Source organism: Amphibalanus amphitrite, unplaced genomic scaffold (genome assembly GCF_019059575.1).
Source record: "Amphibalanus amphitrite isolate SeventyFive unplaced genomic scaffold, NRLGWU_Aamphi_draft 000816F_arrow, whole genome shotgun sequence".
Taxonomy (NCBI): Eukaryota; Metazoa; Arthropoda; class Thecostraca; order Balanomorpha; family Balanidae; genus Amphibalanus; species Amphibalanus amphitrite.
In genome coordinates, this window is record NW_024882310.1 from 53,100 (window position 1) to 80,865 (window position 27,766).

Genomic DNA, 27,766 nt, shown 5'->3' on the forward strand with positions numbered 1-27,766 from the left:
GAGGTCGAGCTCCAGGAGCCCCTCGGAGTGGCGGCGCGGACCGGCGGCCAGCCATCAGCTTTGTGCAGGAGAGGATAACCAGCAATCCAGCAATCAGTGGCTGGGTGGCGCAGTGGCTCAGTGGTGCAGTCCTCGACAGCTCAGCGGCTCCAGTGGCTAGTTGACCCAGTGCTTAGCCCGATCAATACTTCAGCAGTTCAGTAGTTCAGAATTCTACCTGGCCATACGTCAGTGGAAAGGAAAGACATTCTGGACTAAGTGAGCCTGAACCGATCGCCAGCGCAGCTCAGAGTTCTGAACAGCACGGAAGCAGAAGCCTAAACGATAAGTACGGCAGAACCATAGGTACTGTGTCGAATTACATATACAGACAGAGTGAGTAAGGTGTTACTAGTGCGCAAATAACCTGATAAACATGTATATTGTATACCACTAACCACTTTTCAAATATCAGCGTGGAATATTATTTGAACAAACCCCGACAGATTACACGTCATACAAGATAAATTTGCAGCGCAAAGGATACCGATAATAGTAGAATAAGTGTGCGTGCGTAGATGTCTTACACAATCACCTTTTCAATTTGTATAAAAGGCATAGATGACCTGCGGTATGCAAAGGTATATCCATGGGCCCCTGGGCTTTTGGACTCAATGGACTCAAACGAAAAGTACACTGTTGAGTGTTCGAATAACACTTCGCACATAATCGCTTTAACTATAGTGCAGTTCCGTTTAAATCACATGATTATCACCCTCATTTCCTTAGTTGTCTACTCTCTTTTAATAAACTACATTGGGCTATGTTGAAAATACTTATGCATTTGCTCAAGAAGCATATGTAATTTGCTCACATTACCAGAGCTCTCATCAATATTTTTCATTGCCGCTGCCTCTGTGAACTCAGACACACGCTGCGCATAAATCCAGCACGAATACTGCCGCAGATAGTCTCATAAAACCGCACCGGCTCATATCACAAGGCAGCGAGAGCACAGGAAGCCCCCTACCGTCTGCAGTCACACACCTACCGCAGATTCACCACTCTATACCAAACATCGATAACCAGTAGCCACAACACGACCTCTGGCCTATCGCATACAGTTCAGCTCTCGTTCAGACGCTGCTGGTTCCGAGGCGGTGGGAGACGCGCTCCCAGGCGACGGGCCACGGTCAGGGTCAGCCGCAGGGGTCACCGACTGACCTCGCTCTCGGAAGCGCCGCCGCCTTGGGAACTGGGACATCGGTTTAGTGTTCATCTGGGAGCGACCGCGTGACCCCAGGTCGCCAGCTTCAGTTCGATTTAATCATAATTGGCACACTCATGCGCATCGTGTAGTAATTAAAAATAGTTAAAATTTGACGATACATTCTGGCAAGCAGTGCACAGATGCGTAATCCTAGGCAGACTTTCAGAAAACTCTGTGATGTCAGGCTCGTCTTACTTTGGCGACATGACCCGGCTAGATGGATGATGGCCTGAAAGTAAGCGGATTCTGCACTGAATATCTCAGCCGCCATAAGCAGTTGCGATGATTGGCAATGAGGTCCTGCTTTCTAATGTGAAACAATGCTGGCATTTTTTGCCAATTTATACAAGCGTACAACCCCGGAAACAAGCCAATAACAACCACCTTACAGGCGTTTAGGCCGAAGCGTCATTATTCTTTTCCTCAGGTTAATAAATCTCTAAAAAGTTAATTGTTTTCAAAACGGGCTTCGCTGAGGAAAACTAAATATTATAACCAAATATTTCGGCTTTATTGATCAGCCTTGTTCACTGGTTTTGGTTATAATATTTAGTTTTCCTCAGCGAAGCCCGTTTTGAAAACAATTAACTTTTTAGAGGCGTTTAGGATACAAATTTTATCCGACACAATGGATCAGTACCCGGCCTTACTCAAACGAACACGAATTATTCCCCAACTCAGTCCCAATTGTCAGGTGTGTGACACTTCTATTGTAACGAAGTGCCAGTTTCCGTATCCACAAAGCTCTGCCGCATCTGTACCTTACAGACTGCACTGACTTTCCCCACAGGCGTCGATTGTTACCTGGTCAGTTGCATCGATCCATGCATCGCCCCTCGGTGGTACATAACAGGAGCCCACGGCACTGTGTCAACTCATTACACACAGCAGAGACGTGGTGCAAGGAACGGGGAGGGCTTGGAGTCATAATCGCACTAAGTCACCCTCTGCCCTTTCGAACTGGCAAGCCTAGCCCAAGCCTTCCAGCATTCGTGAGGATAGCATCGAAGGGGAGATGGGCTGGTTTAGGGTGAGCGGAGGGTGAAATGGAAATGACGTTTGTCACGCAACCTCTATTGCTGTGTTCGTGGTCCGTCACACCCGTCACATCATGGTACGGTCCGTCACTCCGACACACAGTAACACCGGTCCGGTCGCTGTGTCACACATCGTCACGGCACGAACGGAAGGATGTCGCACGAACAATGACGACTGAATGCTGAAACGTTCAAAACAAAGGCGGTGGTTGAAATGAGGTGGAAATGAGATGGTGTTCCAATGTCGCCTACATCTTCGCTAAAGTGCGCTGATTGCGCATGAAAAGTATAATAAGGTTTGTGCTCCTCCTCATATCAAGGTGAATACCGAAGCTGACATGTGGAGAAATGTACTGATATCGAGCTTCGGCAACCGTTCAATATGATTATGCGACAAAGTGCGATCAATGCATGCATATTGCACATAGGTTATTTAAGAAAACATACACATTTGGCATTGAGAACTGTTCCCAGTTTAGCATTCATAATATATCTATTTTCCATGCCTAACATCCACTCTTAGGCTGTAAGGTTATCGCTACCAGTAAGTTTCTAGAACTATAACTCTTAGAAGTAGTTAAATAAAAGGTATGTAAAAACATTTTTGAGGTTGTTCCAAATGAATAACGAAAAACCGGCATGAAGTAGAAAATTCCATTTAATGTGGACTGATGGAGTCAGCCCTGTGCGCAACTGTCATCGTAAGACAGTCCGCATTCGTCTACTTTTAGTTTACGTCTGTAATGTGGTTTGTTGTGGAGCGGTACCAGCCAGTAAAATCTACATATGCAGGTACACGATTTTTCACCCGGCCATTGTTGACACTGGCCGGATCCCTCCGGACCCCAACACCGGATCTAGTAGTGAGTTCCCCTCAGTGACATTACATACTGACCGGATCCCATCGGACGCCAACACCGGAACCAATGTTGGGGAGCCCCCAGTAACATCACATGCCGGTTCGAAGTATTTCAAGCATTCGTAGCAGAAGCAGCAGAGTTATTAGCAGCAGTAGCTCGTATTAGTAGCAACATTTTGACAAAAGATGATAATTTCTACCGAGCCTAAAATACAATGCAATGAAATCACGGACGTGTAAATAAACGCCCGTGAATTTATCACGGACGTTTATTTATACGTCCGTGACTAAAATCGAGGTTATCCTTGTGCAAAACAGCCAGCAGCCTACTTCCTTTCTTATCCAGTCTTTCTGGATCTACTTTTCTACCCCGTCGCAAGCAAAATGCGTAAAGCGCCGATAGAAGTTGTAGTGTGGATAAAAAGGAATCCTACCACCCTACAACTGTTCGATTCATACAGGCCCTGATGATCAATCAATATGCCTACCATTCTTTTTATCGCGGCAATAAAGCTTTCCTATGCAGCCGATCAGCAAAACAATGCGGGTAGCTGCACTGCGGCAAATACGTTGGGGTGGGTCGCTTCCCATCTACCCTCCCTCCCCTCCCTCATAGCCGCAGGGCGAGGGGGTCGGTCGTGCGGGTCGATGTATCGACCACAGGTGACCGTCGCCACGCGACCACCGACCGGCCACTGGAGGAGTAAAGACTCGCTGACTCAGATATTCATCGACTCACCGACTCAGAGTTGTGCTGGACGAGCTATCGACCCTCCCCTTCTCACGATATGATGCAGCGTGCACTACCTCCGGCATAAGAGCACAGTAACAAAGGAGCAGGACTACCGACTATTCCGCCTCACAAAAGGCAGCTTAAAGACAATTGTGCGCTATTCTGTCAATGAAAATATGAGGTAGACTAAAATCATTTCATTGCGTGGCAGCTCAAATGCGATGCGACAGACTGCACTAAGATCTATGTATATGAATACCGGAATATACAGAGAAACATAGTGCAGTGAAAATCTTGTTTGTGATACCTGCTGGCATACATGCGTTCTATATAACCATTAAACATAGGTAAGGGAGGCACAGAACGTGAAAATCTGCCCCCCACGCTCTGGCATGTGGCGGGCAATTGCGCTTTAGGTATGCCTTTCACCTCAAAGCATTTCAAACATCAAAAAGTTCACGACATTTGAAAATAAAGTCGTGCTAGACAATCTGACGGTGGCACTGGTATACAGTATCCTCCAAAGACGAGCGGTAGAGCACCACGGCTTCTTCTTCTGAAGTATCCACCAGCCCCGCTCGCCGTTGACTCTCAAAACAGTTGGGGATAAAGTCAAGACACGAGAATACAAGTAAAACGTTCCCGTACTTTCACTGTTCACACCAGTTGCACGGTCTCGCTTCTGCGACCATCTCTCGTCTACTGCTTCTCAGCCCAATCGGTGACCATTGGACGGTCACATATTGATTCATTGTGTTTGGAAACTTCAATATTTTCGAGTCTCTTATACTTGTACATACTAGTCGTCATGTTATATGTAAGTGATATGCTCCTGTCGATGATTTTAGATCTAAGGAAACTGCTTTTTGTCAAGTTTCGAGAATGATTTACAAAAAAAAAATAGGTAACAAAAAATATCCTTGAACGATATCTGTTGTTTTTTTTTTCATTTCAGATGTGTGACGTCGGTACCCCTCCGGAGGGGAGCTGGCGGTCGGTCGGCCGGCGGGACCTGTCTCCGGCCAGGGAGAGGGAGTGGAGCCCGTCCCTCCCCACTCTGACGGAGGAGGGATGGGCCTCCATGGACCCCACGCAAGTGACACCCAGTCAGCTGTCCCAGGTGAGGCAGACGCTGCTAGAGGCATGGCTGAAACGCAGCGATAAATGAACGCGGGCGTTCAACCGAAACGCTTTCAGATATCGTTTCTTTTCAAAATGAAATGTTGGATTTCTAATCTATATTATATCTGTCGTTTTACCGTCCCATTCGTTTCTTCCGGGGAGTCAGGAGTCTATTCATTTACTTTCAACTCTATCCTCCCTTGAGGCAGACTGGTTATTGACTCACCTTTTTTGGATCGATTCAATCATTGATTCATTTGATTTTTTTCTGATTCAATCACCGTTCGATTCCTTCAAAATATTTGGTGAATCAATTCCTTTTGATTCAAAGAATCAAAAACAAAAAAAAAGGAATGCTTCACTTTGATTTAGCCAAAAAGTTTTTTTTCGATCCGTTAAAAATAAAATATAAAGAAATATCAGGGGTATTATTGTATTTGATGTGTTCTTTTTGTTGTCATGCAATTATCATCACATGGTGGTAGCAGCAGCGGCGGAACACTTTCAATTAAGGGGGGGGGGGGGGGCACTGCCGACTTTTGCTATTTGGTCCCATTCTTTCCAAGCAATGCCCATAGGGCTAATGTTAGAATGCAAAAATCAAAGGGGGGGCACGGTGCCCCCGTGCCCTCCCCGTTCCGCCGCCTATTGGTGGTAGTGTTAACATTTGTTGATAATGAACTATGTTCACTTCAATTTGTTGAAGTTCATGAACCGTTAATTTGTTTGATTCAATCAACCCTGATTCCCAATTCGTTTGATTCAACCATGGCTTGTGAATCGAACAATCCTGACGGTGAATCAAATCTTGTTGATTCAACAAATTTTGTTTGATTCAATCCAATCGATTCAATCACGGGTGAATCAAACACCAGTCTGCCTCGAGGAAAGGAAACTAGTTAATGAGCATAGTCCAGCATAATGAGCGTAGAATAGGATAGTTTAGGCGAGCCTAGTGGTAGGTAGGTCTCTGTCCGTTGCGATTAGGGCATCATCTGCAAACATTATCTGAATACTGCCACTTTGAAGAGCTCTGGAATACAATATGCTTCCCTTGAAAGCTGGGCCGGCAGCAGCTGCAGCAGCTACGCTGCAAAGCGGATGAGGTACAGATTGGCCTGCCGCCACCCAGTGGCGGTCGCAGGGGGGGGGGGGCCATCAGGGCCATGGCCCCCCCCAAAGGCAAATCAGGGGGGCCATCATATCATTTGGCCCCCCCCAAACAACCGATGGGCCCCCATGGCCGTATGGGGCCCTGGCCCGTATTCGATTGTCACGAGGCTCGAGAAACCCACGCCAGCTATTAACAGCTCCCATACCAGTCTTTGAGGGTCTTACACTGACGTCGGAGGGCCCTTCAGTGGCGGTCAAGCGTCCACATTGACCGCTGAGGACCCAAATTGACCTCTGAGGGCCCTCCACTGCCCTTTGAGGGCCCCTAAACCGGTCTCAGGGGCCCAACCGGCGTCTGAGAGCCTCATTCCGGCCTCTGATGGCCTCATTTCTGTCTCTCGAGTCCCAAGACCAGCCTTTAAGTGTCTCTGAGGGCCCCGCACTGGATTCTGAAGACCCGATGTTGGTCTCTAAGAGCCCGCATCGGCCTCGGGGGGCCCATCTTGGCCTTTGAGGGCCCTCCGCTGGTCTCTGGGCCCCCCTGGTCTCTGGGCCCCATTGAACCCCAGAGTCTGGGGTTCAATGCCGGCCCTTGCCGGCCTTTTAGGGCCCAAAACTGACCTCTAAGGGCCCATGCTGGCCTGTAAGGACCCACATTAGCCTCTGAGGGCCCCCCGCACTGGATTCTGAAGACCAAATGCCGGCCGCTCAGGGCCCGCATCGGCGTCTGAGGGCCCACCTTGGCCTTTGAGGGCCCTCCGCTGGCCTCTGGGGTCCAACGCCGGCCCATGCCAGTCTTTTAGGGCCCCACACTGACCTCTGAGGGCCCCATGCTGGCCTGTAAGGACACACATTAGCCTCTATGGGCCCCGCACTGAATTCTGAAGACCCGATGCCGGCCTCTAAGGGCCCGCATCGGCCTCTGAGGGCCCAGCTTGACTTTTGAGGGCCCTCTACTGGCCTCTGGGGTATAACGCCGGCAAATGCCAGTCTTTTAGGGTCCCATTCTGACCTTTGAGGGCCCCATGCTGGCCTGTAAGGGCCCACATTAGCCTCTGAGGGCCCCCGCACTGGATTCTGAAGACCCATCTTGGCCTTTGAGGGCCTTCTGTTGGCCTCTGGCGTCCAACGCCGGCCCATGCCGGTCTTTTAGGGCCCCACACTGACCTCTGACAGCTCGTGCTGGCCTGTAAGTACCCACCTTAGCCTCTGAGGACCCCGCACGAGCTTCTAAAGACCCGATGCCGGTCTGTAAGGGCCCGCATCGGCCTCTGATGGCCCATCTTGGCCTTTAAGGGCCCTCTACTGGCCTCTGGGGTCCAACGCCGGCCCATGTCGGTCTTTTAGGGCACCACGCTAACCTCTGGACATGCTGGCCTGTAAGGACCCACATTTGCCTCTGAGTGCCCAATTCGGTCTCTGATGGTCTCAACCTGCCTTTTGCAGGCCCTGTACTGGTCTCTGAGGGCCCTAAACTGGCCCCTAAGGGCCCAAACCAGCCTAGGTCCCACACCGGCCTCTGATGGTCCCATTTCTGTCTCTGGGACCCAAACTGACCCTTATGTGCCTCTGAGGGCCCCGTACTGGCTTCTGAAGGATCGATGCCGGCTTCTGAGGACCCATAACGGTCTTTAAGTGTCTCATGCCGACACCTCAGGCCCCACACTAACCTCTGAGGGGCCCCAAACTGGCCTATGAGGTCTCTACACCGGCCACTGATGGCCGTATTATGTTCTCTGGGGGGCTCAAGCCTTACCTTCGGGGGTCACGCACTTGCCTCTGAAGGCCCACATCAGCCTCTGGGGTCCTACCTGGGGCCTTTGAGACCCTTCGCTGACCCTTGGGTCCAACGCCGGCCTCTGGGGGGTCTGACACCGTACTCTAAGGGCCCCATTGCAGCCTCTAGGCGATAGGTATCGCCTAAGCGCTATCGATGGGCCCATAAGTGTAGGAACCATGGGTGCAGTGGGCGCAGTTGCACCAAACACAATTCTGCAGTGGGTGTAGACAATGTATTCTGCATCCACAATAATCTAGAACAAACCCCCCTTTTCTCAGCAACACTACTTTCCATGCAGCACGACAAATTTAGGATATTTTACCCACTATCCATCTTTCGAAGCATTTGATACTGTAATGGTCTTCAAAACTTACATTTGTGCCCAGTAAAAAAAAGAGAGAAGATGAAACGGAACACATGTGATTGAACAGTGAACAGATACCGAGGACCCACTGTCAAAAGTTTTAGCACGATGATGTTAGAAAATAGCAAAGTTAGCCGCCTAAGCCGCCTTTACTTTTGCGGTAATCCATTCACAGTTGCGTGAATTATAGACAATATAAATAATTCAAAATGCACTTATCGGTACCTTTTCGACATTGTACACCTTTAAAGCTCGCAATGAGCCTCCGCTCGGGTGCCGCTCCCTACCCCCCCCCCCCCCCCGCTTCACCGGTCATGGCCTGGATTTCTGTACCCGTGCACTACGCCCGTGGGCCCCTTTGAGCTAGCACCGGGCCCCCCGGGTCAGCGCAGGGGCCCCTTTGCCAAGTTGGCCCCCCCCCCAAACTCCAAGTCTGCGACCGCCCCTGCCGCCACCAGCTCAGTCCAAAGCAAATTTCGAGGACAGCCCCCATCGGGAGTCCAACGCCCGTTATCATCTGGTGGTCCAGGTAAGCCGGTGTTCAGCGGTGGCGCCCTCTATGAATGTAGATGTCGCTGCTGAGGGCTGCGTTGATTGCGAAGAGCAGGGCCAATGTGTGGTGAATGACCCGAAACATTCAGCATTTAATGGTAGCAAGGAGTGTGGTAGTATGCCAGACATAAAAACCTGTATCCAAGAAAGATATTCTTAAATGCCCCATGTGTTCATCAGATGAAGAGGCCCAACAATTCAGGTAATAGGCACGTAATAGGTAAACGGCTCAATGATTTCCATCGGTGTGGCATTCGACCCAAGCTTTTGTCAGCCCCAATATGCTTATGTATACCCTTAGCCCAGGTTCCCGGTCATCTCACTCCACGTCAGCTCCCTCCTTATTAGTGACATCACACCACCTCCCTGTCTCCCTCCACAGTCGGTCGCCGGTGAGCGCAGTCCGGCGGCCCATCCGTCCCCGTCCCGCCGCCGGAGCCCCTCCGACTCCCCCGAGGAGACCCCCCTGGAGCGACAGCTGCGCCAGCTGCGGCGCCGGGTCAGCTCTGAGCTGCGCGAGCTCCGAGAGCACGCCGAGCTCATCGAGTTCAGGGTGCTCGAGCTCGAGGGACTGCACGGCGAGCCGGAGCTGGAGGAGGTACACAGCGACCGGGGCGAACTGCGCGGAGAGCGGGAGCTGGAGGAGCTGCGCAGCGACCAGGTACTGTCAGTTGAAACGAATGAAGTGTGACAATATGTAAAATAGGTATTCGCGTACTACAAAGTTTTTTTCTATATCAGCACCACACAGTCACATAACAGCAATCCTCATCCCGATTTTTGATTTTTTTTTTAGTAAGCTTCAAAAGCTATCAATAGTTTCATTTAGTAAGAATGGGACGAATAGGTACGATCCTCTCGCAAAACGACATCTTAAACGCCCATTCTAAATACGATCGAGCCCTAGGTCAACGGCTTCACCCAAATCAATATCCCTAAGGGCATACACTAATCTTATCAAACACTAAATAACAGAAAGCTTATTTGATGACCAGTGATCAGTTAGCATGCGATGCAAGAATTTGTAATGATTAATTATGATCAGTGATTAGTTGGTATGCGTTGCAAGAATTTGTAATGATAAATTAAACAATGATCTCAATTTTCGCTATTCTAGAGTTTCTGGCTTCTGCCGACCAACAAAAGTCACAAGCATGTTGGACAAACTGACGAATCTCACGTGCTCAAAGAAATGTCAAGCCTTTTATCTTCCATTACCATAATGTGTGCCACCGTGCCAAGTCCCCTAAAAGCACGAGAAGACGAGCCGGCCCTGTCCCAAGCAACTATTCAGGTACATCCTGAACAAGGAAAAACCCGTGCTTTTTTTCAGCGTGCAGGCTGCAGTGGTGTATCTAATTGCCACATGGCCTTCTTACACGATCAAAGAAGCAGCACTTAGACATGATTAGACGTAATGAGGCATAATTAATGACGCTACTTTAGAGTTTGCTGGCACTTGCTTTTATTGCATGTCGCATATTCGCCTCATTAATGCTGGTTAACTATGCACCATTTGCTACAAAGTGCAGCAGCATAGAGCATTGTATGTATGTACGCTTTAAACACCTAATGCAGGAGGATGCAAATTCGACTTACTGTTCAGGCTAATCATATAGCTTAAATCATATGAACACTGGAGAATGGCTGTCCTAGCTTGTGAGAAAGCAAGGGGAGAGAGAGAAAAGAAGAGAGAGAAAGGGAGAACAAAAGGAGAGGGATGGAGGCGAGAGGAAAGAAAGTGACACGAAAAAACATTGCTATTTGCTACATCATCGATTTAGTTACTGCATATGTATTGATTTTACATACACTTCAGGGTGTTATACATACAACCAAGGCCGTATACATACAACCAACTCCATCACCCTAAATAATGTGGGGAATAGGTACTGGTACCTATGTACATACATATCCCAAACAACTACAAAACACGTGATAGTATAACGTTTGCTAAGTTCGTTTCCGTTAGTAACAAACAACCATGGATCATCGCCTCATGGATCTGTGGATTTCTCAATAATACGCTCGATGTTGTCCATTAGAAACCAGTTATTCCTCGCATGGGTTATCACACAGACTGGCCGCGTCACGCCTGAGGTGAGACATAAATGACCTTCTCTGTGCCCGGCTTCCCACAGCTCCCATGGCTGTTTCACTGAGCTCTGGGGAACGCGATCGATCTCTGTGACAGAGTTTTGTTCTGACTTTACTTTGTTTGTTTAGAGCGATTCTGGCCTAGAACGCCTCACACTAACTATCCACTCTGGGCCTGGTGCGTCTTTTAATGACCTATGTAGTTGCTCGGACACACCAAATGCGTCATTGAGCTCGTCTGCGTGACAAATCACCTGTGATTGACATGCTCGATTGAGCTCCATGATATGAAGAATCAAAGTGTTCATACTGGTTTGGTGAGTCGCTTAGAAACTTATATAATAAATATTCCGGAAACTCATTGTAGGTCTGGGGCGTCTCTTCCGGAGACTGGACAAGGGACGAAGCGTCTTCGAGCGGCAGAGCTCTTACACGAGATCTCACAATAACCGGAACCATAGGGAAAATTTTGCATGATTCCCAGTTCTAATTTGGGGTGTGTGCATTGAGACAGTCCTGACATAAGCGGCTGACGGTCTGACATCAGTTCAGGAGTCCATGAATGCCACAAATTGAAGTCGTGAGTCCTGTCTCTGGCGTCTCTGAATGACTGAGCTCCTCTTCCGGCACACCTCTTAGGGGTTTGAGCTCCTCCGCTGTAATTTCTCGAAGATTTGGCTTGAAGCCCATGGGGCGCCTCCCAATGTCTGGAATCATGGGTCTAATAACTGATGGGTCTAGATGATTGGTCTGGTAGGTCTTATTGACTGATCCCTGACCTCTACTTGACTGAGCTCTGGCCTTTATGTGACTGATATCTGGCAACCCGTTGACTGAGCTCTGATAACTCAGTGACTGAGCTCTGACCTCTATGTGACGTAGCTGGCTTCATGTGAATGAGCACTGGCCTTTATTTGATTGAGCTCTGGTCATTAGTTGACTGAGCTCTGGCCTCTAAGTGACTGAGCATTGGACACCCTGTAACTGAGCTGAGCTCCAAAGTACGGTCCGGGCGGTACGTTCGCCGGTGGCGGTCTCTGGCGGTGGCCGCGTCAGTCGCTCCCCGTGGGCGGCGGCAGCGGCGGCGGCGGCGGCGGCGGCGGCGGCGCCGCATCACGCCGTTCCCCAGTGACGCGCACGGCGGCCGCCCGAGCTGCCGGTGTCGGCTAGAGCGCTGCCGAACAGCGCCGGTCGCACGGGTGAGCTCCGGCAACGCAGGAGCGGGTCGAGACGGTGGACAGCGCGCAAGACATCGACGGTAGCTCCGTGAGCTTCTCCCTACTGTGCGAATCGTGCTGTGTGAACTACGTGAACAATTACGAACTAGTGAGCGAACTACCCTGCACTAGTGATCGAGCTAGTGACAGCGACAGCAGCGCGATCCGACTAGTGATCGAACTTGTACCCGACCTAGCAGTGAAGCTAGAGATCGTCACATTCCGAGTTGGTGCCGAAACTGGTGGCTAGATCACTGAAAATATTCCCGTGAGACAGAGCTGGGCTCAGAGTCTGATCCCTCTTCTGAGCCAGGGATTTGCTTACTAATATTGTGGTACGTGATTCACCGCCCTTCATTTGCTGCAAGGCACTGGAGATTTACACCCTAAATGATCGCTCAAGTCTGAAGAGTAACCTTCAACATGAAGAAGGCTTTCTCAAACTTGTTCGGAGGAAAACGGGAGAAGGAGAAAGATAAGGTGAGATTCGTAGTCCAGCAGCAGTTAACACATTGCTTTCTATCTATGTATACAATTAACCAACAAAGAAGAATAAAATAAAGACATTACTGCGAGGGATGTGACCGCTGTCTCTCTCTAACGACAACAATTAGACAATTAGCGCATCAGCCATTTCAAATGGTGGTATGCCAGCTCTGAGTTTTATGTGCGGAATGGCCATTATCAAGACAATTAAAATTGACAAAGAACATTGATGCCAATCAGCATTTACATAATTTAGGGACGCGAATGCATCCACACAACTTAAATTTACGGTTAAATTTACATGACATATTTACAGTCCAATATAATCGTCCATCTGCCAATGGCCTGCTGACATTTCGGGTACACGGACTTGCCAGGAGCGTCGACGCTCGAATAGGCCACGTGCTGGCAGAGCTGAGCCCCCCCCCCCCCCGCACTGCACGGTGGTTCGTGCGTGTCACGCCGGGGGCTGGGCCTTTATCCTAAAAACAATGCACATTGTTTGCAGCCAGGCTTTGTGCAGCACGGTGGCTTTTAGGAGTCACCCCGGCCCATTGATCAAGGTTATACCCTAAACCAAAACAACAGCAGCGTGCTTGCTGGCCTCAGAATAATGCTTTTTTGATATAAGCTTATGTTTATATAAAAGAGGATTGCGGATGACACGTATTAACACAACAGCAGCTAAGTCTGTGTACTCTCGCCAGCTAATTAAGATTCTGCCTACTTTATCCTGTTTTCCAAACATCCCGTAATGTCAGCTGCCACGCTCGTCATTCTGACAGACGTCGACAGCTCCCCCATGCTTACGCTGAATTCCCTCCTACCTGACAGCTGAATGGTGGTCATTATATCACCTCCGATCACTGTCTGCCTAGCCCAGCTGTGACCAATCGTCACTCACGACACGACTCAGGGTCCGACGTCGACCGTACTGCCCCGCGTGACCCCTGACCCTTCCATCCTGACAGGTCTGACCTCCGACCTACCGGCGCCTGACCGATCTGACCTCTGATACGGCGCCGGTTTATACGTGTAGGCTCGCCACAAGCCTCGCAATCCATTTCACGTGGGCGTGGGTTAGCCTTGTGCGCCGCGGCTGGTTTCATACAGCTTTGCGCACTGAAACTACGTAATTTAAATGCGCACTTGACAGCACAATGCATGCAATATCCAATAGGTATGCCATATGTTATTCTTTTTTAACATTCAAAATATGCGTTTAATATGATTTGAATCCATTTTCGGCGGCGTAGTTTGCTGTATGACAAGGGTCACAGCTCGCTGGCACGTGTCTATGGAACGACGACTTCAGTTGATCGCTATGCACCGAGGCCGGTTAGGACCCGGCGCAGTGAGCGGCGGCACGCCAGGTATGGTATGGGCTAGCGGTCACTGCATGGAGCGACGTTCAAACTTCCGAGCACCCCCCCCCCCCTCCTCTCCCAGAGTGGACACGACAGACGGAGCGAGTGGCCAGGGATACGGACTACGGACAAAGATACGGACAAGGACACACGGACACACGAAACATGGACAGGGGCAGCGATAAAGAAACATACGTAGACCGGACACACGAGCACAGACACCTGGATACGGACACATAATCGGACACAAGGACGCGAACACACCATTCACGGTCATAAAAGACACACATGTAACACAAATGACATTTGTCTTGGGACGTGAGCTGAACCCTGACCGCGACCAAGGCGACTGCTGACGTGAAGGTCTTACCAGCGTACTGTCTGCTGACTCACTGACATAGCAGCGAGAGCGAAGACCGTGCATTGTTTCACAATTGACAACGCTGTCCTTGTTTAGGCTGCAGTGGAACTGGTATTGTGTGCGCAGTCACAAGAGGATGAATCATAAAAATTAAACTTCTGGATCACATATTTCTAGTTCCTAAAAGAGGGACGTGATTTGAATTTCAACCAGAGTTTGTCAAATTGGCATGAACCATCTATTCATATTGCTTGTTTTCGACGCATCCTTTTCTGCCTCACCACCCTTTCAACTCCCATCCATGGGTTATCGTAACATCGCCCCTCCCTCCCATCCCAACCAAAGTCCCGTTTCCCTTTCTCTGATTGTATTCAAAACATGTTGGTCGGTTGGTTGGTCACTCAGTTGGTCGCAGTACCGTGCACACATCCATCATTCCGCGGCCTGCACCGTTGTCCGGCTATCGTGCTCTGATCTGGTCCCGGTCCACCGGAGATAGAGGGGTGGAGACCGCCCACCGCGACCGCTCTGCTCCAGTGGACGGGGTGCGAGTATACACCGGGCAAACGCAAGCGACATATACAAACAGCCGGAGGTATGGGAGGAAAGGTGACGTCATCCTGTCGCTTCAAGTTATGATATGGAGGCACCTGCTCAATGCCAAGGGTTCGTTCAGATTTCATATGAATGTCATTGACAAGGTAGGTTTTCATAGCATTTCCCTACACCGGCGCCTCCAATCGTGATAAAAGACACATCAACAAATGCCGTTGCCGTATGGTTCAGCGTGTTTTCCTTGTAGTTCGACTACTTCGGCGGCACGTGAGCACCTTACACGTCTCCAAGGTTGAGCAGTGGGCAAAGACACTCAGTTCTACCGTGCCAGTGTTCATTCGGCCATGTCGTGTGGGTCTTCCCCTTCCCTCGTCAATTCCGTGTCTTCCTATCAACACACGCCGACCACCTTCCACTTCGTCCATCAAACCCTTCGCACGTAAAACGGGAGAGTGACACAAATCCTGTTGTCGGCGAGCCACATGACAAAGCGCGAACGGACCGGGTTAGGGGAGGACTAAGGGGTGCCACACGCCGACAGTGGCTACATAGTTTAAAACTGGGCGCCCCGACAGGATCAGAACGCCCGGTGTCAACAGGGGCATGTTTCACCCGGTGTCAGCAGGAGCGGGGCACCGTCTTCAGTCTTCAATCTTCAAAGGCGGGTCGCCAGGCGTCGGCAGGGGCCTGGTTTCGGCAGGGGAGGGTCACCCGGTGTTGACAGGGCCCTGGTTTCGGCAGGGGCGGGGCGCCCGTTGTTGACAGGGGCCTGGTTTCAACAGGGGCGGGGCGCCCGGTGTTGACAGGGGCCTGGTTTCGGCAGGTGCGGGGCACCCGTTGTTGACAGGGGCCTGGTTTTGGCAGGGGCGGGTCGCCCGGTGTCGACAGGACGACACAACAGCTGAGCTCGTCGTCAGGGCGTACCCTCGCCTGCTGACGGTGGCAGTAATGACGCATTGTTTTAACGGTCTGTCGACTGTCGTTGGAACGCTCCGGCCCACCGCCGTAACAGGCAGTCACCAGGCTTGGGGCGGCGCCAGTGCCGGCGTGTGACAGAAGGACAGGTGACAAGGGCGATAATAGGAGGACGGTGAGACAATGGCTCCCAGTGGGCGTCTCAGGACTTTGAGGAAGGTCCTGGTATAGAGGATTGACAGCAGTGCAGACGCCCAGTCGTTGAGCGCTGTGGTTGAGGGGAGTGCGCTAGAAATGCCAGCTCAAAGGCTAAGATTCAGTCAGAAGCTTCGCAACTTGGCGTCTCGAGTGATGATACCGTTCGCCCGTTTATTCAGATTGCCAGCACATTGAGATATTGCTGATAACCCATTAAACTAGTTTGGAGTTCGGAGGGATATGGCTGATGAGTCGACACCGATTGACGTGGGTGGAGCCAGGGTGGGGCCCCGGTCAGTCAGCCCGCGCGTGACCTTACAAGGGTTGTTGGGCCGCGAGGCAGGGTGTCCACCGCCCCACACACACGCGGAGTCTGGGAACACTGGGTCAGGTTAATTGGGGCGAGGTGAGTAGAAGCAGATGGGCGTAATCCAGCGGAATTGAACTTAGTATCGATGGCCTACGTCCAAAGGAATGAAACCCAAGACTGATAAAAAAGAAAACCATAACTGCATGTGGTCAATGAAATTGATGAGTCATATGAAGCAATCAGATCAATGCCTAAGCACATTTATTTCGCTTGATGTGCGCGCACGTCTTTTCAAACAGCAAACGCTACGGTCAGTCACTCACGGCGGCCGTGAACAACTGTTCAGCCTTGACGTTGACACAGCCCATTGTTCAGGACGTGATCGGCGTGGCGCACTCTGTCCATCGTGGAGACGGCGCACGCTGCAGGACGCTGCAGGTAACACACCGGAGACCGGTGTCAACAAGGCTGCGAACACGCACGTGACACGCCTTGACTCAGCCTGCAGAGCCGGTCTTATACGACCGAGGTATACTTCGATTAGCTGTAGCTGACTGGCCGCTCTACAAGCTGAGCTACAATCAGCGCTGCAATCAGCACCTTGATCATCAGCGCTACGACTCGACCGTCATAATCAGCGTTAGGATCAGCGCTTCGTAGTGAGATAGAGCTCCACCGCGCACGATTTGCACTACGATTTGAGCGGTGCTACAAGTTGTTCCTCGGTCGGCGCACTTCCCAACACCGTGCTGCGTTGCATATTGCAAGTTCGCACACCGTGTCGCGTTGCAACGGAGTTTACTCAGAAGGTACTCACTAGTGGTGTCAATCGGAACTTGAATCTTCGGAATTCCGATTTTGTCCAATGTCAAATTCGGAATTCGGTTGGACAATGGCAGCAGGCTTTGGACAACTTTGGACAATCGCTTGCTACAGCTCAACATTTTTAAAAAGTAGTCGTGTTTAACATTGATTGGCTATTAGAAAGCTCAGCTTTCGATATTATTAACACTTTTGAGCTTGTAACGGTACATGAAAAGCAAATTAAATAGCAGTGTTGAGTGTAAACTATTGCGTAGGTGTCGGATATCTTTGGACAAATGACTGGCTTGGACATTTTTGGACGGACAATCGACGCAAGCATCGGACATTGGACGGACTTTGGACATACGTTTTCTGAAATTGACACCACTAGTACTCACCGTGCTATATGGGGCATTCCACGTCAAATCGAACAAAAATCGGCTGTTTTGCACCTTACCATCAGCGATTTCATTATAAATTTTTGAGCGAGTTCCTGTGTCGCCCCGGACATTACATTGATGTTTTTTGCACATTCTGACCACAGGTCTTCTAAATATAGGGCATCAAATTTTTACAAAATGTTGCATCTTTACATTTTTGAACGACCATAACTTTGGTTGTACTTGTTTGATTTGAATGAAATAAACCTTACTGTTTAGGTAATTTCTTAAGCATTTGTTTAGAATTGCATCGACTTAAATATATGACCTTGAAATTTGCTTAACTCTGTTCTTAAGCACAAAAATTGAAATAGCAAAAAACACGCCACCTTCGATTTGGCTCATTTTCATATATTTTATTGCCTACCATATTCCTAACAACCTGTGAAAAAATTAGAGTGGGCCATTCATAAGTTTTGAAGAAAATGGCACATATGCAAACGTATGTTAGCACGCGCAGTGGAGGGGGAAGAGTGGATTTCGCTCCACCCCTCCTGTTTTTCGCCAATATCTCATAATATTGATGCGAAATTACTTATGGCTACCTGTCCAGAATTGAATTGCACATCTCATCGTGCAAGCAATAAGAAAATCGGTTCACAACTGTTCTAGTAATAGCGGTGTAAAGTGAACATCCTGTCGCCGCGCCGACGCGGCGACTCGGCAGCCGGCGCCGACCGCTACGCACCGCCTGAATTGTAGACTGTGCCGGGACGGAACGGAACGGTTCCGTCTTTACATCGCGCTCCTTACCGCTGATTACGTTCGATTCGCGTCAAATTTTGTGAGATGACTAAGAAATGTACAGGCAATCTTATGGTGAAAGAATTCTGAAAATAGGTTGGTAAACAATTGAAATATGAACGTGTAAACACAAAATTGTGACTGCTGCGTTTCCCGCGTCGGCCCATCCCGCCTCAGCCGGCGACATGTTACTCTTGGCAGGACTCTAACTGCCATATTTATTATCGGATTAACTAGAAATTCCCCATACATACTCAAAAATGTATGTTCTTTCGTATAGTGAAGATCAAAAGACGTGAAGATATCGTTGCGTGATAATGTTTTCGTTGAATTTATTTCATGATGCATTTCCACACGGCTCAAAATTCACCGCAAAATACCGTTTGCCTGAGACACTTTTACAATGGAACGTGAATGCTTGACTACGATGACTATGCATTTCCATTCTCGCAGAGTTTGGGATATCACTAATCAGCAATCATTCATTTCAGAAAGTGTACACAAGCAAGCATGTCTTGACTCTGTCTTTCAAGGTCACGCGCGGTTGCGTGATGTTGATGCATGAAAACGGCGTTTGCCGCGAAATTTATGAATGGCCCACTCCAATTTTTTCACAGATGGTTAGGAACATTGTGACGGACATAATATGTAAAAATTACTCAAATCGAAGGTGGCGTGTTTTTTGCTATTTAAATTTTTCTGTTTTAATTCAAGGTCAAATGCATTTCAAGGTCACTTCAATTTAATTTTATAATTCAAAATCAAAGCCTTATCAATTGCCTACAAGACCCTGTTAATATCATTTTAATACCAGAAAAGGAACCAGAGTTATAAGCATTTAAAAAAATGATGTGTGGCATTTTTGGCTATATTCGATGACCTATATCTCGGCGATACGTTATCAAATTTCGAAAATATTACACGTAACTCAGTTTTGAACCATGCCCAGTCTGCCTACAAATTTTCAGAAAAATCGAAGGGGATGACGGATTTCGGTGTTTGATTTGACGTGGAATGCCCCATATGCGCGCGGAGGCGCGACGTCCGATGGAATCTCACGGTGTCAAGGTCACGGCCGAGTCGCCCACCGTGATTCCGTGATGTCAAGGCCGCCAGAGTCACGGTTGGTCTCATCAGAGACAGATGAGATGCGATTTGACAAAGCGGGAGCGCAACGGCGGAGGATAATCGGGAGCGAATTTAGCGTCACGTTTTTCCGGTGCTTTGTTAGGGATAATGTGAGAGGATTTTTGACGCCACGAGGTCGGTGGAAGCTTTGTCGCATCAGTATGGGAATGGAAATGATTCAGATGATTATATCGGGACTCAGCGAGAATCGTGGCGGATTTAGCCTAGGCCGGCTGCTCCAGCGGTGTACGCGGCAGAAAGGAAAAGTGAGACAGGAGGAAGCCATGGTGCATGTTCTCATGGGACCGCACTGTATCCCAACGGTTCTGTGTTGGTGAAACGGGATTTATGTAGAACAGCTGGTGCGCGCTATACAGATTATAGTATCTCGGATCTCCAAGAGAGAGCGTGCATTTCCTGAGCATCTGAACCTTTCTTCCGGATAGAAACTCTCCTTTAAAATTTAAATCGCCTTAAAAAGGATCATATGTAGCACCCGTTACCCGATTCACCAGTTCCGAGAGTTCGAGTATCCCAGATCGTGGCCCATCCTATCCACTGAGCCAGAAACGTAACCGCTATTAGACCCACTGGAACGGAGCACCCGGCTGGCGTTGGACGCTGCGCAGGTTAGCATGAGCCCATCGCGTTCGAACCGCCCCGATTACCATCTTGGTAAACAGCGCAGGGCCACTTTCACCGGAAAACGCGGCGTTCACGGCTACGGTGAGCCCACCTTCCGGCCCAGAAATGGGCTCACATGAGCCAAGGTGCACCGCTTCAGATGAGTTGCAGTGGTAGCTATTCCGTCTTTCCCGTCTTCACAACCTGTCTACAGACGGGTCGTCAGGTAGACGGGACGGGCGTCGAACAGACGGGGGCGGGGCGGCAGACACGACTTCACGTCATATTATTATTATCATTATTATTTCAGTATACCCGAAAACCACAAAGTAGTGGTTGTATGACTTAAATATGAAATGTTTAAGTCCTTGCGATACGGCGTGACATGCATATAGTATAGTGAGACGGACTTGCGATATGGCTCTGCATGCCGATAAATGTGCAGCTTGTGAAAACGGATGAAATCTGAGGAGGTCGTAGTGTGCGGAAACAGGCTGGTGGATGTGTTTAGGGTGATGCAACTACTGCAGTCCACTTGGGAGAAGGCATGAGTGATGCAAGGCAGAAAATGTTTCCACCATCCAAACAGATGGTTTCGGCAGGAATGCTTATCCTAAACAATCCATACCGAATCATGTTGCCGGATCCTACCCATGCATGGACACTAATTTTTCGAATACTCAGGCCGCATATGTTCAATCCATTTCATAGGAATGGGTAGCAAGCATGTTAAGTCCATGCCCAACATAAAAAACATTCGAAATGCCGGAACAAATATACCTGTTTATCGTGTGCATGCAGAAAAACATGCCTTATCGCAAAACGGTTAAATATCACAACATAAATAGTGCCGCGACTAGCATGCCAACAAGCGGCCCTAATATAAAAAAGCGGAGAATGTAGAAATGGATAAACGATTCACCTTCAGCATAGTCACAAGACAGAGGTCGATGTGTTATAGAGCGGCCGACCGATTCCTTGGTAGTCGAGCGGTGCGGATCTACACATCGCTCACGTCAGCCGTAACTAATCGATTTATTCGAAGTAATCATCCTGAATGGAGCCTGCCTCTCAATCATATTACTTCACACATGTTCAGCCATGAAACGATGGCGGCCAGAGGCGGGCAGTGCCTGTCAGGGAGGCCGGCCCACAGTCAGAAATGGTGAGAACACCGCCTGGGTGACTGACAGAGAGTGATCGCTGGCAATTTAGCCCCTAGCGTGAACATTCTGCTTTTACGTGATTAAATTAAAGACGGAATATTCAGAATAATTATAAGAGCATTGGAAAAAAATCACGAAAAAAATACTTGCCTATTTTGAAGCTGTTATAACTTGCAGGTAGGCAGCTGAAGGCATGCTAAGAAGAACGAAAAACGTAATCTAAGCTCAGCTACCCCAACTCTTCAGTCACCCCTTCCCAGTGCGAGAAACAAAGGAATCATTCGAAGCCCCTCACAAAGGTGCCCAAAGAAAGATGCAGCACACGCGCAGCGATAATCCAGTCGCCGAGAATCCAAGCTCATTTTTCACGGTGCGTACACCGCTCGCATACCGGCTTTGTCATTACGATGTGATAAAATCTGATGTATGTGTTTATTCCATTCGTATTCCTGGCGTGCCCCGCTTGCACCGCTTGGTACGAATACCTTCACGTCATCCGCTCTTGCAGAGCAACTGCAACGAGCAGCGAGCAGCCGCAGGAAGCGAGGCAGCGGGTTAGCGAGCAGCGGACTAGCGGACTAGCGGGCAGACGGGCTTCGGGTAAACTGGGGAGGAGTAATCAGTCATCCAGTGACCTGCTCTGCCATCCAGTCGTGCTGCCGCCCAGCGAACGGTTCGAGCAGGCGGGGGCAGCGGCCGTGGCGGGAAAAACAAGCCAATGAAGTGTGTCGACATCATTATTGAGCGCTGGGCTATGCGTACGCGGTGGCCTGAATAAGTGGGCGTCCAAACCTGACCTCTGACCCCGGGGGCGCCTGCAGTGAGCGTCTGCCCCGGGCTGAGCGCGGACCGGCGGCGACGGCTGGGCCGTGCCGGGCCGTGGGACATCATGCACCGGTCCCGCATCTGTCATGAACTGACCCAGTTGGTCTGCAAGCCTTCACGCAACTGAACGTCACTGTTATGCCACATCGACGTCACCCCAGCAAAGTTACTACCCTCCTGTCCCCAGGGCCCTCTTGTCTGTGATAGCGGCGGCGGCTGCAGACCCTCGCCGGGTCCCGGCGGCCTTAAAAAAATTGGGGAGGCCCCTGGTAGGTGCGCGCGACTGAGCGGTGACCCGGCAGGTCAGGTCGCCGGGCGGCGGCCCGCTTTCCCCAACATGTCGCCTTCCTGTAGGTGGGCGGCGACGGGCGACGGTGACACCGGCCGCCCTAATGGGCGTTTCTCTTCCAACCTCTCCCCACCACATCCTCCGCACTCTCACCGTCCTCCCTTCCTCTAGCTCCAGTAATCACCCCGTTATTGACTCGGTAATTTGGAGCAAACAAGACCAATTATGCAAACCACAGGACAGTGTAATGTGTGCTTAGCGTTTCTCTTTCTACAACCCTTTAATTCGTATTTAAATTGATCAAAGGAATAACATATAATGTGCACCATCAAGTGTTTATCAGGTGGACCAGTATAAATCACCAGGCTAATTCAAACTGCCGCTGGGTGTAATTAGCATCTGTCGTGCAGTGCCGACGTGCCACAACAGCGGTATTTTCTCTCACCTCTCACTAAATTGCAGTTGGTTTCGAAGAATGTTATTTTCTCTCCCTGTGTTATTTTTGTGCAAAGTTTTTTAATGGCATTGCACTTATGATAAATGCAGTGTCCACTTACAGGGTGTCCCATAAGTTCGCTCTCAACTAAATTTTACATTTTTAGGCTCTCTTGCTTAAAGGCACGCTGAAATTGGTTCGTAACTGAGCTTACGTGGTTGCCATGGCTGGTAGAAATATGCTCCACAGTAGCTAATTTCTGTAGACAAAATAGTTTTTGCTATAGAGCCCGCTTCCTACAGAGACGGCTAACGCAGCAACATAGAGGTCTCCGATACGGGTACGTCTCAGTATTTAGTCAGCACGTGACCATTCGCGACGATTGAGGGTGATTGAGGCCTACCAGTCTGTAGCCAATGTCCATCGCTAACTAAACGCACAGTCAGCAAGTGACGCCGATGATTTGTCGGGAGTCAGTCATTGCAAGTTTATCCTTTTTCCAGTCAGCCCTCAGGAGTGAGCCAAGTGGCCAAAACTGTGTCGCGCCAAAGTGGCCATCAAAAAGGTCAAAGGGTTACAAAGTTGGCAAGCAGACTTTTCAGGATGGATTACCAGCTGTCTAAGAGTGTCCTTTCGGGGTACATAACTCAAGGTGACTTAAGCTTTGCTTACCGGAGGGCACAAAACAGTCAAAAACGTCTAAAAGTGGCCAAACATGAGTTTCGTAATGCCTGAGGCTAAACAAAACAGAGGGCTGATGACATCAACCAGGTCATCAGAGGCCTCTTGCACCAAAATACCTAGCTAGGTAGAATCGGCAAAATACCTACCTAGTAAAACTACCTACGGCGGTAACTTCTCTTGCACCATCCTACCTACCTACCTAGGTAAATTTGACAGCTCGCGTTTTTAGGATTTGTTTTGATTGGCTGTTTGGCGACGAATTGTTTGTGGGCGCAAACAAATAGTAACTAAAGAAAACAATTATATGGATATTGTTTTTATTAATATACATTTTGGTATTATGAAATCACTTTTAATTTGCGTAAATACCGATAGAAGTTATTTTGATATTAAATTACTTGAACAAATAGGCTTCGTTTCCATGGCAACGAGTGGGTCTTCAACCTGACTGTTCTGCTACGGAGGTTTATCGCCTTGGTACGGAGAAGCACCTCTGTGAACCTATGGAGCATTTGGTCAATTATATTATTATTCACTCATAAAACATTGATTTATCATTGTCTAAACATTTTGTAATGCCTAATTTACATAAAAGTACCCGTGGATTATCATGTATTGTCCCTATTGTTACTAATTGAATCATTTTACCTAAGGTTTTGCTAGTTATTTTGGAAGCCCGTCTTTACCGTCAAATCGTCAAAAATTCCTCCGCGAGTACTTCTTTCCGGCTTTCGGTGCAAGAGGAAAACAGCCGGTCGGACTTTAACAATTGGTAAGTTTTTATGCCGCTCGGTAGAATTTTTAGGTAAATTTTCACGGTAGCGTTTTTTTGGTAGGTAGTTTGGTGCAAGAGAATCTAGGTAAAATCTGAATTTACCTAGGTAGGTAGTTTGGTGCAAGAGGCCTCAGGACTAACTAGTCCACGTTCGAGATGAAACACCCGTCCAAACCCGAAAACAACCCCATAAGGGCGAAGGAGGAGGCCTCCGTTTCGTCTCGTTATGTTTCTATGCAAAAGGACAGGGTCACTGTGTTGTGGGGTTATAGGCGTTCTGGAGTTGACCAAGTTGCAAGTGGCAACCCAGAAACAGTTTTGGGAAGCAGAATGCTTTTCCAAGAACATCTAGGAGGAGTTTCAGCCCTCAAGCTGAACTCGAACCGCGAGTATGAACATATTTATAGAGGAGAGAATGGCATCCGGGAGGTCGTAGACCCATCTTCAGGCAAGACAGTGCATCAGTGCACAGGTCAAGCAAAGCTTAAAAGCGGTGCAAGGAGACTGTGACAGGCGTTTTTGGCAAGATCACATGCCAGGCACCTCATTGGATCAAAATGTCATAAAAATTTGTTGTTTATGCTGAAATTGAGGCTCGTCGAAGCGTAGCGCTGTTCCAGCCTCGAGGAGCTCACGGCGCATGTCAAGTCAGTCTGGGTTAACTTTAAGCCTGCTATGCAGCCAAACATGCCGGTTGGCATGCCGCAGCATGTATTCATGTGTTTGCCTATTAACCCGCGACCTGGTGGGGGGGGGGGGCTATTTTTTGCCCCTCCTCCAGACTTTTCAATATATCTCCAGAACCGCTGCGCCGATCGTCACCAAACTTTCAGTACCCTCCCGGACATCAATTTTACACATTTTGACCAAAAATTTTTCCAAAAGCTATGATAGGTTGGCCGGAAATGACGTCAGAGTGACGTCATGTTCTGCCGTTTTCGACCCAAAAAAGGGTTTCGCGGGAAGAGCTGTCAGGCCTATAGCTTTGCAAATACAGAAAAATGTTTAGGACATAAAAACTGTAGAATTGACAGGGCTACAAAACTCCTATCTCGGATTTTTGAATTTTTTTGATTTTGACCCCCAAAAATCAAAAAATAGATTTTTGGGATATAATAGTCAAAAAATCCAAAAAGTTTTTTGAATTTCGCAAAAACCGGAATATATGTGATAGTCCTTACCGCCTTCCATCCACATACCAAATTTTAGATTGATACCTCTTTTTTTGGCGAAGTTATAGCGAAAAAACTGTTCAAAATTGATGACGTCAAATTTTCAAACTCAATTTTTAGCAATTCTAGACCTCGTAGTGCAAAACAAAGACCACCATTAGACTCCCCGTGACGAGCTGCATCGAATCGATACCCATTTTATGCAAAAATATCAGCTTTGAAATTTGACCTTTTTTGAACTGACCTTGACCTGACCTCCACCAGAAAGTGACCTAAACCGTACCTGATGGTCTTATAACCAACACCATTGGGTTGGAAATGAAAAACTGGCCATAAAACATGCATCGCACAACCTTAGTAAAGTTGGGTTCATGTGGTGACCCTTGGTGACCTTTGGTGACCTGACCTGTGACCTGACCTGATATGACCAGTGACCTCTAATAGCAACATATGTACTAGACAACTGACGTCTTATCGCTGATTTTCGACAAAATGCGTTTTACTCGGTGTTATAGCGCTTTCCCTAGAACCCCCGTGAACGGTGAAACATTTTATCTTTGACCTGACCTGTGACGTCATCGGTGACCCCGAGGTCAATAAAATTTGGTTTCCCTCAACAAATTTGACAGGGCTATCGAACGCCGTTTGAATTTTGCGGATCCGTCCAGTAGTTTCGGAGATACGAGGGGGGGGGGCAAAAAATAGCCCCCCCCCCCACCAGGTCGCGTTATAAACAGACCCCACCAGGGCGCGGGTTAAATGGGGAGCACGTTGAGGGGTCGTAAATATATCAAAACGCAATGTACTCTGTTTCACATGCAAACATAATGTGAGAACGAACTTATGGGACACCCTGTACATGAGCTGCACTGAGTGAACAAGAATATTTGAGTATATAGGCACAACTTTATTGAAATGAATTAATACCAACAATATTTTCCTTAACCGGTATATTTTAATCTCCAATGGGAAACAATTTCGGTAATAACTCTCATCCATACCTGTAAAAGAAAAAGTCAGGTGCGTGGATTGTGGATTGTCCATTCCCATCCGATGACTCATCGCTGCATGCCTAAGCAGATTCCGCCGACCAGACTCCGTCCTGTAAGGTATAATCTCATCTCCACATGCCAGCTGTCGACACCGTCCGTTCCCTATACCGCCCTGCACCTCCCCCACCCACAACTCTTCCCACCTGGCACCCTGACACAGGAAGGACCGTGCACGTGCCGCGCTGGTTTGAGGGCGGACCGAGGTCGGCATTGCCACCTGACCTTCGCTCGGCCGGCGCTGGCTGAGCCGCCACCGCCGTCACTACCTACCACCGTCTCCGCCACTGCCGCCGGCAGCGCTGGTGCAGCCGTGGCTAGGCATCACTGGATCTAAACCTGCCCTACAGTGACTCTCGTGGTCATGTGGTCCGCCAAAATCCGGCAGGATGCACGTAAATAGTCTCGAAATTAAAATTCATTGGGCGGTTTCCAATCCTGTCATGTCATGTCAGTCAACATCATATGGTGATGACATGCAGATCTAACGACTCTTCAGTCTCCATCACCTAAGAGCGACCCTTCCGCCGCCTCACCGAGACGACTACCCTTCCTTAGCTCGCCCATCTACCTACCTAAGCCCGCCCGGTCAGCCCACCATCTGCTGCGCACCACCAGCACGCGACCTCCACGCGAACCAGCTCCAATGGGGATGGGGTGGGGGCGATGGGACTCGCTGCACCCACACAGCCGCCCACATAAGGTCAGTCGCCACGGGGGACGTCAGGATGACGTACGACTGATGTGCGGGTGACGTGGTACAGAAGACAGCTGTCACGCCCGACCCAGGGGGCGGCGGACTCCCGCAGTCAGTACCTACAGGATTTTCATGGGGTCACTGGGATGGACTTGAACTTTGACTCTCGATGGGACGGTTCTTTGAGCTTCCGACAAGCCAGTCATTGTGTGTGTCATTGTCGCTGTTTGTTAAATGCAGGGGCTAAACGATGAACCAACGAAATTGTTTGGTAGCTACATACCTAATGGTGTTCAGTTCTGCATGCTGTCTTGCAAATTACCAGGCAATGGCGCAGGTTGCAAAGGAGCTGGGAGCGAACACGTGCTGTCACGGCCGGCTGGATACCCGCCTGACCGAGGCGGGATAACAGCTGTAGCCTCCCCTCCCCCTGTCTCACGCCTCTCGAGCCCCCCCCCCCCTCCCCCGCGCGGTGACAAGGTCCCCGGCGGGCGGTCCAGGCCGTTAGTCACCGGCTGTTAGTCACTATCAGTCTCAAGGTGAGGCTCTCTGCTGGGGCGTGGACGGCGTGCCAGATCGTTAATGATAAACGGGTAATTTAGGCGACTCACGAAACCA

The 27,766-nt window shown here is 49.2% G+C and overlaps 1 protein-coding gene across 1 annotated transcript in view; it reads left to right on the forward strand.

The window, feature by feature from the left end:
• Positions 1-12,026: 12,026 nt before the first annotated feature.
• Positions 12,027-27,766, forward strand: part of LOC122366558 (nuclear mitotic apparatus protein 1-like) — a 38,819-nt gene continuing 23,079 nt past the window's right edge. Inside the window, exon 1 of the mRNA XM_043338943.1 lies at positions 12,027-12,603. Coding sequence (XP_043194878.1) covers positions 12,547-12,603 — 57 coding nt within the window. The 5' untranslated portion in view covers positions 12,027-12,546. The remainder of the gene's footprint in view (positions 12,604-27,766) is intronic.